This window comes from Physeter macrocephalus, chromosome 8 (genome assembly GCF_002837175.3).
Source record: "Physeter macrocephalus isolate SW-GA chromosome 8, ASM283717v5, whole genome shotgun sequence".
In the NCBI taxonomy this organism is placed as follows: domain Eukaryota; kingdom Metazoa; phylum Chordata; class Mammalia; order Artiodactyla; family Physeteridae; genus Physeter; species Physeter macrocephalus.
In genome coordinates, this window is record NC_041221.1 from 53,960,585 (window position 1) to 53,973,220 (window position 12,636).

A 12,636-nucleotide genomic window follows, 5' to 3' on the forward strand; every position below is an offset into this window, starting at 1 on the left:
TGGCACATATATACAATGGAATATTACTCAGCCATAAAAAGAAACGAAATTGAGTTATTTGTAGTGAGGTGGATGGACCTAGAGTCTGTCATACAGAGTGAAGTAAGTCAGAAAGAGAAAAACAAATACCGTATGCTAACATATATATATCGAATCTAAGAAAAAAAAAGTCATGAAGAACCTAGGGGTAAGACGGGAATAAAGACACAGACCTACTAGAGCATGGAATTGAGGTTATGGGGAGGGGGAAGGGTAGGCTGTGACAAAGTGAGAGATTGGCATGGACATATATACTCTACCAAACGTAAAATAGATAGCTAGTGGGAAGCAGCCACATAGCACAGGGAGATCAGTTCGGTGGTTTGTGACCACCTAGAGGGATGGGATAGGGAGGGTGGGAGGGAGGGAGATGCAAGAGATATGGGAACATATGTATATGTATAACTGATTCACTTTGTTATAAAGCAGAAACTAACACACCATTGTAAAGCAATTATACTCCAATAAAGATGTTAAAAAAAAAAATGTCAGGTCTGCCACCTGCTTAAGGCCAAAAAATGTCCCCAGTGCCATGTTCTTCTCCTTGGTCTGACACCTCTGATTGCCATCAGTGTGCCCATGACACATATCTGTGAGAGGGGAAAACTGGAACCAATAAAGGGTTTCTTTTGACATTTCTAAAAAAAAAAAAAAAAAAGCAAATCCTCCTCAATCCCTATTCTTGACTCTGCCTTTTCTCTTTCCTGCATTGTTTTTCTCCAAAGCTCTTTTCACCATTTGAATTATTATATATCTTCTTCTTTACTTATGATGTATTCCTTCCCAGAAGGATATAAGCATCATGAAAGAACACATTTATGTCTTTCTTGTCCACAGCCATATCCACATCATCCAGAATACTTCTTGCCACACCATATGTGCTTAAGGAATGATTTTGATGAATTAATAGACCATTCTAAATTACATAGTTCTAAATTATAGGTAGAACTAATGGCTTAGTGTGATTGAACCACTAAGGCAACATGTATACAAGAAATGGACACAAAGGAAACCAAATGGAGTGATTAAATAGCAGAATTCTAAGCAACACAAGGGAACTATTATGGATAAAGGGACTAACAGACCTTCTTTAGATGTTACCATCCTGGTGAGTCCTCTGGCTGTTCAAAGAATCAGCTACTGCTGGGCAGTCTGCAAGATTGAGTGGCTGATTAATTGATTAATTAATTAATTATTGCAAAATAAGGCCCATGATCCTTCTATTTTTAGGTTATTTTTAATAAGTATATTCTGCATTTTAAATTTTATAAATCTGGTAATAGGAAACCTGTAGGAAATATAGTCCAATTCTCATTTTCAAATTAATTTGACAACTTTTCCCTTGCTGCTGCCTATTCTTACTCACGTTTATTCTTCCCAACTCCAAATATTTACTTTCTATTATAAAATGTACTGTTATATAAAAATTAGAAATCTGTTTAGCAGTAATGCTAATACAGAGAATTAAGCACAGATCCCTATACATGTCAGTATTTAGGATGATGATTGTTTTTTTTTTTGTTTTGTTTTGTTTTTTGTGGTATGCGGGCCTACCTCTGTTGTGGCCTCTCCCGTTGCGGAGCACAGGCTCCGGACGCGCAGGCCCAGCGGCCATGGCTCACGGGCCCAGCCGCTCCGCGGCATGTGGGATCCTCCCAGACCGGGGCGCGAACCCGGTTCCCCTGCATTGGCAGGCGGACGCGCAACCACTGCGCCACCAGGGAAGCCCAAGGATGATGATTCTTAACCCTATCTATACCCCTTTTTTATAACTAATATTTTGTAATAATACCATTACTCTTCTGAAATGAGTGTTATTGATGGAATAAAACAAGTTTTTAATGAATACACGTTGTTTCTTATGTGTAATGTGAATCAGACCTTAGAAAAAGGTATTTGTGGTAAAATAGTTTAAAAATTAATGTATAAATACTAGTACATAGTTAGATCAGAAATTTTTTTTTTTATTTCCTATTTTGCCTATACAAACCCACACACTCTAGGGATTGGTACCCATTAGATTGGAGCTCTTTACAAAAAAGAATTCTGCTGTTGTAAGTACAGGAGACAATATGTATCTTTGATAGTATGCAGTTTTGTGTGAGTGTATATAGTGTTAGTGGATTTCTTGTGTTTAAGTTCTGTAATCCTTTGACAACCTTTCACTCTTGAGTATGCTCTAGTAGTAGCAGAAACCCTCTGTGTGTCCTGCCCTAATCACCTAGAGATATCCCCTCCTGCTGAACCATTCTTTGTCCGCCAATGGGTTTGCTTTTTTTCAGTTGAAAAGCTGCATTTTAGTTCTTTCTTATTTCTGAATAGGCCACATTTTCAGGCCCTTTCACAGTCTTAGTTCAATCTATACCCTCCCCTCTCCAAAATAGTGACTTTTTTTTTGAAAGGAAGTACCCAGGATTTATACTGATGCTATGGTTAATATCTCATGGATAAGATGTAATATTAGTTCTGAAACATAGGCATAAAAATATCTCAAAGTCTTCCGATAATTTCCTCCTTCCTAATGTATCTTATATTTCTAATATGTTGAAACTGAGTTCCTATAACCTATGGCTTCTCCCCTCACTTTCACCGTTATAAGCTAACTAGTTCTGCCTCATTATTTTATTTGTTACTTATAAAACTTTGTGATTTCCTTTGAGATGCATATCTTTGCTTAAGGAATACATTTTTAGCTACATTATAAACAAGAGTATGTGATTATTTGAGAAGACTTGTCATAACAAATAAGGAGATTATTAGATACATTGTTACAAAAGGTTCATAGAAAACGTCTTTAAAGAGATTGAGGAATCTATGAAAATATACCAGAAAGGAAGTAGGAAGAGAGAATGTGGTAATAAGTGAAAACAACAATCAGTCCCTCCATAATGAACCAAATTCTATGCCACATATTCTAAAGTAGATCTTCATAAGCTCTTCTATGTCATATTCCTTTTTGTTCTTTAGAATTAATAAGGTGACACTCTTCACTATCAAAATGAATATTTAAAGCTCTTTTCATGTATATATTTGATCTCCTTCAGTGTCACTTTTCCTCTTTTCATGCACTGTACTTGAAATGCTCCTCCAATGTATATTGTTGGCAAAGTTTGTTTCCTTGTGAATCCAAGGGCCTGTAGCCCCTTTGGATCCTAAAACAATTCCTGGTAAGGTGGGGAGGTAGAAGTCTTGATTTGCGTTGATGTATAGAAGATTAGATTAGGATGGCTTAAGAACGGAGATGTGAAGTGTCAGTTTTTGGCTGGTGGTCAATTCCCCTAATTTTTCTTGCTCTCATACCTAAAATAAATGAAAAAAGTCAGTTTTCAAAATTTTCAAAGTCATGATCTCCTTATATAACATAAGCCTTTCTGTCAAATACTTCATAATCTGGAGAGATACAGCATCTTTAGAAGTGTCACAACTTTTTTTTGCAAGAAACTATGCTATTTTTTGCCATGAAAGAAACGTGTTTTGAGATTATGCTGAGAAAATAGGCAGGAATTACTTTTGATGGGTTATCACAGACACAATATTTTGCAGCTATAAACTAATTCTTTAGGTAGATGTAATTATTGAAGTCACTTGAAAAGTGTGCAGAAAAGTTTACCTTTTACTGTCATACAATATATTTTACAACTTAAAGGAAAAAGGTATATCTTAGACCTACTTAGGGCCAGAACTTTTTCTGGGACATATTTTACTGTCCTTTTGGAAAGCAGTTACCATTCATGTTAAAATGCTTGAGCAATTTTCTGACAGAATTTCAAGAAGTTAAGATCTTTACTGGGAATATTTCCTCACTCTACTAATACTCAAATTTATAAAGACGTTGATAATCTTTAACCAGATAATTTTCTAAAAAATGATTGTTAAACTGATCTTTTTTTTTTTTCTTACAAAATAGTTCAACCTAGACGGAATGTTTGGATTGGCTTACTCAGAACTCTCTTGTCAAGTCTGAACTAAAGTTTTGACATATGTTTGTAATCAATTTATAAGACAAATTGTTTTAATAAAAAGATAAAGTCTCAAAGCTTGCCAACATTCGTATCTTGGAGTAATTAACAAAATCATGTAGTAGAATTCTGCTTATGTGGTTCATGTAAAGGCTAATAATAAACTAGCTTGGGAAAGACTAAGCTTTCATTACAGGTACCAACTTAAGGAGATATTACGTAAGAGTTTCAAATATGGAGACATTAAAATTTAATACTGTTTATTCACAGAAATATAGGATGTCATATGTAAGGTAAATAATCATCCCTTCAAAAAGAACTATGCAAAACAAGCCCAAATCGATAGATTTGATCATTTGTTCTTCTATTAGAGTTAAAAAAAAAAAACAATAAACCTTAGGTTGTATATAAAGCTATAGTTACTAGACCTTTATAGATAAATATTACAGATGTTTAGAATCTTGAGAGTTTGAATTTGGGAAGCTATACATATCTAAAGGGTCTTGGAACATGTCTAAAAGGCCTTCAGAGACAATTTATGAGCTACACATAAAAATAATCATAATTGTTTTTGATCGCAAATAGTGATGCCGAGCTAGATCATTGACTGTATGAAGAAAATTGGACTTCAAATGAGTTTTGGCTGACTCCCAAAATGAAATTTACTGTTACCAAGCAGAGATAAACCACAGTTGAGGATACTCATATCAACTTGCTACTGGTCCTTAGATGTTCTGAATTGGGTGGTCAAATATATTTTGACTCATGCTACTGGCTTTGGGATATATGTTTAGCATTTTAAGGTAATTACTGTGAAGAGGACAATCACTTGAATCTTTCCATATGCTTGTTTATAAGCCAATATTGTTAATATCTATTTTTGATTTTTAGCATGGAGTTACATGGAGACTATATGCTATATAGTGTATGCAAGTTTTTTATCCATTAAATACTATTTAATATTTCTCAAATGAAATACTTCATTATGTTACATATCAGAATATCATACTTTGAGCAACTCAAAACTGCACCTTTTTAATACAATTGAGGGAGTTATCAAAACTGAAAAGCAATCAAGTATTACAAAATCACTAATATTTTCTTCTAAACAATTATAATAAAATTATCTTTTTCTGGTGGCAGATTTGTGAATATCATAAAATTTTTCCTGTATAGAGAAGTTCATGCTCTCACACCCTGAAGCTATGAAGGACATGATGAACAAAACGACAAATATTAATGGAAATGTCAATTGCCCCCAGAGAAGGAAGGAATGTGGCCTCTGGTGAAAAACTCCAAAATGGGAGAAGGAGGAATATGGCCAGTTTGCTTCCATTATAAATCCTTGATGAATTTAGGCAAGGTACTTTCTACTTTCTTTGTTCTCTTTTAGAAACGGAGATTTTCCTCATGATTGACTTCACTGTTGGCCAGTTTATAAAATATAGATGTTAGTTTTTAAAAAGGATCAAAATTACTTAAGAAAGTCACTGCTTTTGAGTGCCAATAGCAGGTATACTTAACCCTTAATACAATAGCAAATCTTCTTTCTTCCATCCTATTTTCTTGGAAAAAGGACAGAGTGAATAAAGTTATAGAGTTAACAATTCAGGGACTTCCCCGGTGGTGCAGTGGTTAGGAATCCACCTGTGATGCAGGGGACATGGGTTTGAGCCCTGGGCCGGGAGGATCCCACATGCTGTGGAGCAACTAAGCCCGTGCGCCACAACTACTGAGCCTGCGCTCTAGACCCCGTGCTCCGCAACCAGAGAAGCCACCGCAATAAGCCTGCACACTGCAACGAAGAGTAGCCCGCCCTCACTCGCTGCAACTAGAGAAGGCCCATGTGCAGCAACGAAGACACAACTCAGCCAAAAATAAATTAATTTTTTTAAAAAAAGAAAAGATCTGAGTTAGAAGCACATTATGCTCAAAAAAAAAAAAAAAGAAAAAAGAAAAAAACTAACAATTCAGTGCATGCAGCCAGTCACACTTTAAAAAATTTTGACCATTCTTTTCAGCTATTGATGCTCAGCACCCAATTATGCTATAAGGGCCTCATTTCTTTCATATTGTACAGTATAAGCAATTTTTCAAATAGAGCATGTAATAAAACTTTGCTAGGTATAGTGCATAGGAACAAAATAATCACATCTGGGTTTTATGGCACATATTCTAGAAGGATAGAGGTAGAAGGGAGAGAAACCTTGTTGTAAATGATGAAAGTGAGATCCACAGTAGCAAAGTAGCATAGTAAAATTAACAAATATAAACACTTAAGTGAAAAAAAACGTGTGGAGTCTTTAAAAATAAGCCTGAAAGACAGTAGAGATCGCTTGTACTTTGAAGTGTAAATAATTCAGGATTTGAAATAATACACCTAAAATTAAAAACACATCATACTGTTTAAATCACCCAAGTCCATTAGGATTACTCTAGTAACTCGACTGTGTACCTTATAGTGTCTTCCAGATGTTATGCTCGTTTAAGTTTGTAACTGGAAAAGCAACCACCTTTGGAAAGTGGAGTAGCATCCATCTGGGAATTATAGAGACCGGGAGACAGGCTCTTTATTTGATGACTATAATCTATTTGCACTCCTGCCATTTTTCCTTAGAGTTTTTGAGAATCCTTCACTCACTGCAATACACTCTATCTCACGCTTTGGCTTTGATTCAAAATCCACTTGTATACGGAGGTTCTGTCACCATCCAAAGCCTTTTCAAGACCGAAGGCTATCATAGAATAGGTTTGTATATGTAAACTATAGGGCAATTATTTCTCATCCCCATATCCAATAATAGCACAGAAATGCCTGTATTTTGAAATTGGACAACAACCACGTGCTAAGGAAGTACAGTGTGAAGAACTGAAAAAAAACCCCTCAACTTGTACATTATAGAAGAGGTAAAAAACACAGGAATAGCTGGAAAATCCATGCTCTATTTAAGTTCTTTTCTTTCTACAGTTAGAGAATACCTATAATTAATTTTATGATGATTACCGAGTAAAAGCCCTTTTGGAAATCTTATGATGTAAAGATAGGAAGACAGAGGCAAATCTGTACTCTTTAATAAAACAAAATGTTTGATTAGAGTAGATTGATAAAATAAAATATTCATGATTTTAGTTTATTTTCTGTTGAATTTATTAATAATCTTTATATATGTATGGCTTTGAGCAAAGACAAAAGAAATTCTCTAACTCGTCCCTGATCATACAGTTGTTATAAGAATCAGCTATTTTACTATTTTCCCAGCAGCAGAAAGACCAATCTTTTCAATAATACATTTCTTTCTGTACAGTTTAAAACTCCATACTTATGGGTTTACCTATGTACAGAGAAAAGAGGTCACTTTTCAACTAGCAATGGACTTTTATGTTACAGGAATGTGACCTAAGTATATATATTCATACATATATATGTATATAATTTACCCTGATTCACTTTATTAGTTTGACATATAAACCTCAGGGGTTTTTTTCTGTCCATTCTATTACAAAGTGAATAAAAATTTTATGGTTGCACTGAAAGACCATGCAATTCAATTTTGCTTATGTTTCCCAATAGTGCTCAAAAAAAAAATTATATATATAAAAATATTTCACTACCAAACCCATTAGTCCTATCAAATGTAAATCTTTAATAATTTAAAGGACCAATACATGATCTTAATAAATCGAAGTTAATTCTCAATAGTTTAATAAAATAAAAGAGTTTTGTACTGATATATAAACGGCCTTGCAGCTTCCACATAGGTTCTAGGTAGACTGAACAATCCCTTTTTCATCCCTGATGCGTCATCAGAGGTCACCAGCACATTCATGATAACATCACACTGACTAGCATGGTTGATTCCTTCCACACAAGCTGGGATCTGTTAGAAATTAAACATAACAACTCATTTTGATATTATATTATATCCATAAAAGGCATAACAGGCAGCATGGATCCATTTTAGAGTTTTTGCTTTTGTTTTTGTTTTCTGTCCTCAAGTCTATCTGGAGGCCCTGCCCCATTTATTGTGTAATCTTTGTTAAGTTCTTCTTAAATGTATTGCCAGTGTCAGAGATACGGAAGACTTCCACTTTAGGTCATTCTCTTAACTGGGGTTATTTACAGAAGTCCGTTATAAGGAATCTTCCAATTGTGTTCCAGTCATCACCACATTCGTGGGATGTGTTAGGCACAAATGCTTTCTAAGAGACTTCTTTGAGAAGAAGCAGATGTTCACAGATCATGAAAAGAGTCAAGGAAACAGACAAACAAGGAAAACGATGCTCACAGACATTCAGTTTGACCCCTGCTTGCTGTCACCATGTCTGTACTTTTTTCAGCACATTTAAAATAACAAACCTCCCATCTAAGGGCTATGTTAGTCACCACATGTCTTAAGATTTACTAACCATTTAGTTACAATACACAAAGAGTGACGTGTGTGTTCCCAAACATATATGATGCTATAGTGTATTTATTTTTTTAAATTAACACCGCAGTAAACTACCAATTACAGTGAAGACACAGGACACACTGGCAACTCCAAATCAAGCTGTGGTTTACAAATCATTATTTAAATGATAATAATAATAATAACATTAAATGAAAGTGAAAACCTCACTTCTATACTTAAGTCAGAGATCCAAGTCAGCCTTATAGGAATTTTAAGATAGGCAATTAATGAATGGTTATACTTTTCCAGAAATGAGAAATACTGTAAGCCTCTCCCTACAATGACTGCTTTGAACGTTTTTTTTTTTTTTTTTTCCAAAAAGCATGCAGGGACTATTTTCAGATGCTTGATTATGGCAAGAAGGAAGAAAAGTAATGATTTCTGGTGTAATACAAGCAATTTGTAGAATCGAGCATACAATTTTGCATAAAACATTGCAGGTTAAAATAATATTGTAGGTTTCAAGCCATTGCATTACAGTTGAATAACTGTCACAGTTAGGTTTTGTAAAATTTAAAACTCTAAGTTTTGAAGTGAAGCAATAAAACTATATTCTTAAACGATGACTTTTACCTTCACACAGCACAGAATAGCTATCTTTGTTTGGGTTGAAAAAGTTATTTACAACTAACATTGATTGAGTCTTGGTAAAAGTCCGATAACACATGAAGAGAAATATCCCCTCAGCTTTCAGAAAGATCAATGGACATGTTTGTGGTTAGAGACAGTCATAACAGCGGCAATGCTAGTTTCCTACCATGGCCAAGCATATGGTGTGTTCTTTAACCTAATTCAAAATTCAAAGCACCAAAATACAATTTAGATCTAGAAAATGGGACTTGCTATTTAATCCTCCGTAACTAATGATTAACAATTTAGATGCAGAGACACTGCTAATGAGAAAAGTTTTGATTGGTGCTGTTTAGTAGCTCACTTGAGTTGCCTTTTTAAAATCAGTTTTGCTTCCATTGAATCCAAGAACTCTTCATAAAATAGAGAAATACATATATCAAAGGAATTAAGTAAAAGTAGGTTAAAAATAAATAATCTTACAACAACATTTTGAATCCTTTAATGATTTAAAGAAAGGAAGACATAAAACACTGAATGCTAAACAAGTCTTTTGAACTTTTCTTGAGATTTTTTTAAAGAAAGGAAGACATAAAACACTGAATGCTAAACAAGTCTTTTGAACTTTTCTTGAGATTTTTCGATATAGATATTATAGCATATGTGTATATATATATATATATATATATATTTTACATTTTGCATGTAGGCCAGAGCTGTCTAAAATATCTCTTCATAGTAGGCTATAGGGATCTATCAGGAGATAAAATAAAATAAGATCTGAGAATATTCTCAGTTTATTAGAGTCTTTCTTTCTGCTTTGACAATCAGCAGGGATCATAAATTTGAAGCAAATCGTGGCTTTTCTGTCTCTGGGTCTGTATGTAAGACTGAGGAAGACTCCCTCGGATGAGCAGCTGCTGGTGGAGGGGGTGCCGGTGGGACTCCTCGGCTGGGGGGGATGGCTCCCGATGACATCTGTCGGAACAGGGTGACCCGCTGGGGGACAGTGCCCCTGCTCCCTGCCTGCAGGCCCGAGCCGTGCACCGTGGTCACGGGTGGAGGGATGGACGCCAGGGACTCGCCCACAGTGGGATGCGGTCTGGAAATCAGGGTGGAAACCTCATGGGGCAGCGAGGGCTGCGAGGCCGAGAGGGGCCTGACTTCTCGGGTCAGGCTGGTGTTGTGAAGCGCCTGCGTGCTCTTGTGCACTTCGTTTTTCGGTGCGGAGCTGCTGGGTGTCTGTGGAGCCTGGGGCTGCTGTTTGGTCTGCGGTGGCTGCTGTGCCTGCTGCTGAATGAGTGACAGCTGGGAAGCAGTGGGGGAGGCGTAGTGGAAAGTTCGAGTGGCTAGCGGGCTCTGAACGGGAGGGCTGCAGACCACAGTGGTGTAGGAGCAGGGCGAGAGGATGGCTGATGGCTGGGGGGTCTGTGTGCTGGGGCTGGGGGAGTGCAGGTTGCCATGAGACAGACTGGTGGCTGTGTACACCGGCGGAGACTGTGTCCTCCCGCGAGAGGTCGGGGTGGTAGTTGAAGACGTGGAATTCAGGGCTGTCATTTGAGGGTAACTGATGGGAGCGATTGCCTGCACCATCTCCCTGTCGTGTTTCACAATCTGCTTCAGGATCTCGTTCTCCTGATTGTTGAAAACTCCAGTGTTCAGATCCTTCTGGAACTTTTGCAGAAGAATTGAATTTTTCTTTCCTGTCAGCGAAAGGAAGATAGGCACTTAGAAAGTCTATAAGTGACAGATGACAACTCCAAGCGCGAGTGGCTCCTGCAAACAGAATGATGGCAGTGTTTCATAGAAGAGGCTTAAAAGCCAAGCACTCACCTTTAGACACCAAATAGACACAGGGCTCCTGTCTCTCACGCTTCCTGTATCTTTCTGGGAAATCTTACCTTCTGCACGAGTCAAGTTGAAAAGTCTGTAATATGGCAAAAGCCATCTTACAGAAGAAATGGAGACATTTGCATGAGGGTTACCTTGGGAGAAGAAAGGGCATTTGGATCAGGATGGGCCTGAAGTCAAGACTTCCGTTTAAAGCTTCTTTTTCAAGAAAGGACAATGGAATACATACTATGTGACAGGCACCCTACCCAAGGCTTTAGGCAGATTTATTTTATTTAATCCACAAGTCTTTGCGGTAAGCGTGCTCATAATCCCACTTCACCCAAAAGGAGACTGGAACATAAGAAGGTTAAGAGTAATGCCCAAGAAAACATAGTTAATAAGTGACAGAGCTGGGACAGGAAACCAGTAGATCTGATCACAGATTTACTACGGACTATGAAGCAGCCACATCTATATCACGTTGAGTGTCTGCTGGAAATGAAGTCTCCTGGGCCTCATCCACTTGCTGCACCAGATGCTGCCTTTTACTATGATCCCCTGGTAATTGTCACATGCAAGTTTGAGAAGCAAAGGCCTTTGCTTTTGACCAGTGCCCTACACCAGTGATTCTCTACTCTACCTGCATATTTTTGTCATCTCTCGAGCTTTAAGAGTTACGTATTTCCATCTGCACCCTAACAATTAAATCAGAATAAACAGACATGGGTCCAGATTTTGGTACTTTAAAATAAACTTTCTCCAGGGGATTTTTGTTTGCAGCCAGTTTGATAACTATTTCATAATCTTTCCTCTTCTGAGAGGTTGTTGTGAAGATACAGGGACATAATGTATGGCAAGCTCTCAGCTCATTCTAGAACCTCAGTAAGTATTACCTCTCCTTCTCGCTATTGTCTTTGGAGTCGTTTGCAATAAGGAGATGTTCTCTGGCAAAATAACAATTAGCACCAATTGTAGGTTGATGTAAGAGGGGAATATCAGTGACTTTTTAATGGCATCATCACCTAGGTAAATATGGTAACTGAAAAGTAAATCAATTTGCCATATCACTAAATAAAGTATCACGTCAAAACTAACAAGGAATATTTTCAAGTGGAAATGTATGATATAATTTACTTGGCTGCTGGGAAAGGCAATCATTTTAAATTACTGCCAAAATGAATAGTTATCTCTCTCCTTACAGAATTGTCCTAATTTCCCAAAGAACAAAGACTTCTACGTTAGTAGAAAACATAAATGCTTACTTTGCATATACCCTTAATTAACTCTGGTGCTCACTAGCAAATTTATTGCCTATATTATTGATTGCAAACCGTTTCATGCAAACTTTCTTATAAAAAATTAACTGTAATAAGTTAGATGAAAGTGATGCTCTATCAGATTAACAGAAATTCTCTATTGAAATAGCCTGATTTTGATGCTTTTGCAAAATATGTTTGGCTGGCTTAGGAAAAAAACTCATATGCTCAGAAATTAGTCTCTGGCTCTACCATGCACACTCACATACCACAAAGAGGGAAGTTATTTTCAAATTAAGTGAAGATGCTTTTAGGTATACTCGCTTCTTTTATGGGCACTGTCTTCTGGACACTCTGTCCTGTTACATCTCTAAGTTATCAATAAGATTTTTAATATGTGTGCTGTGTCTAATGGTAATGTCCAAATACTACATTTACTTCTCCTAACCTAATTTCAGATCCTTATGCAGTCTGTTGTCCTACCAATATAGAAGAAAAGAAAGATGTAAAGTGCAGAAGAAAAGTTGA

General features: G+C 36.6%; 1 protein-coding gene across 1 annotated transcript in view; it reads right to left on the minus strand.

Moving 5' to 3' along the window:
* Nucleotides 1–9,856: 9,856 nt before the first annotated feature.
* HCN1 (hyperpolarization activated cyclic nucleotide gated potassium channel 1) overlaps nucleotides 9,857–12,636 on the minus strand; it is a 384,981-nt gene continuing 382,201 nt past the window's right edge. Inside the window, exon 8 of the mRNA XM_007108331.2 lies at nucleotides 9,857–10,722. Within this exon, the coding sequence (XP_007108393.2) occupies nucleotides 9,857–10,722 (866 nt within the window). The remainder of the gene's footprint in view (nucleotides 10,723–12,636) is intronic.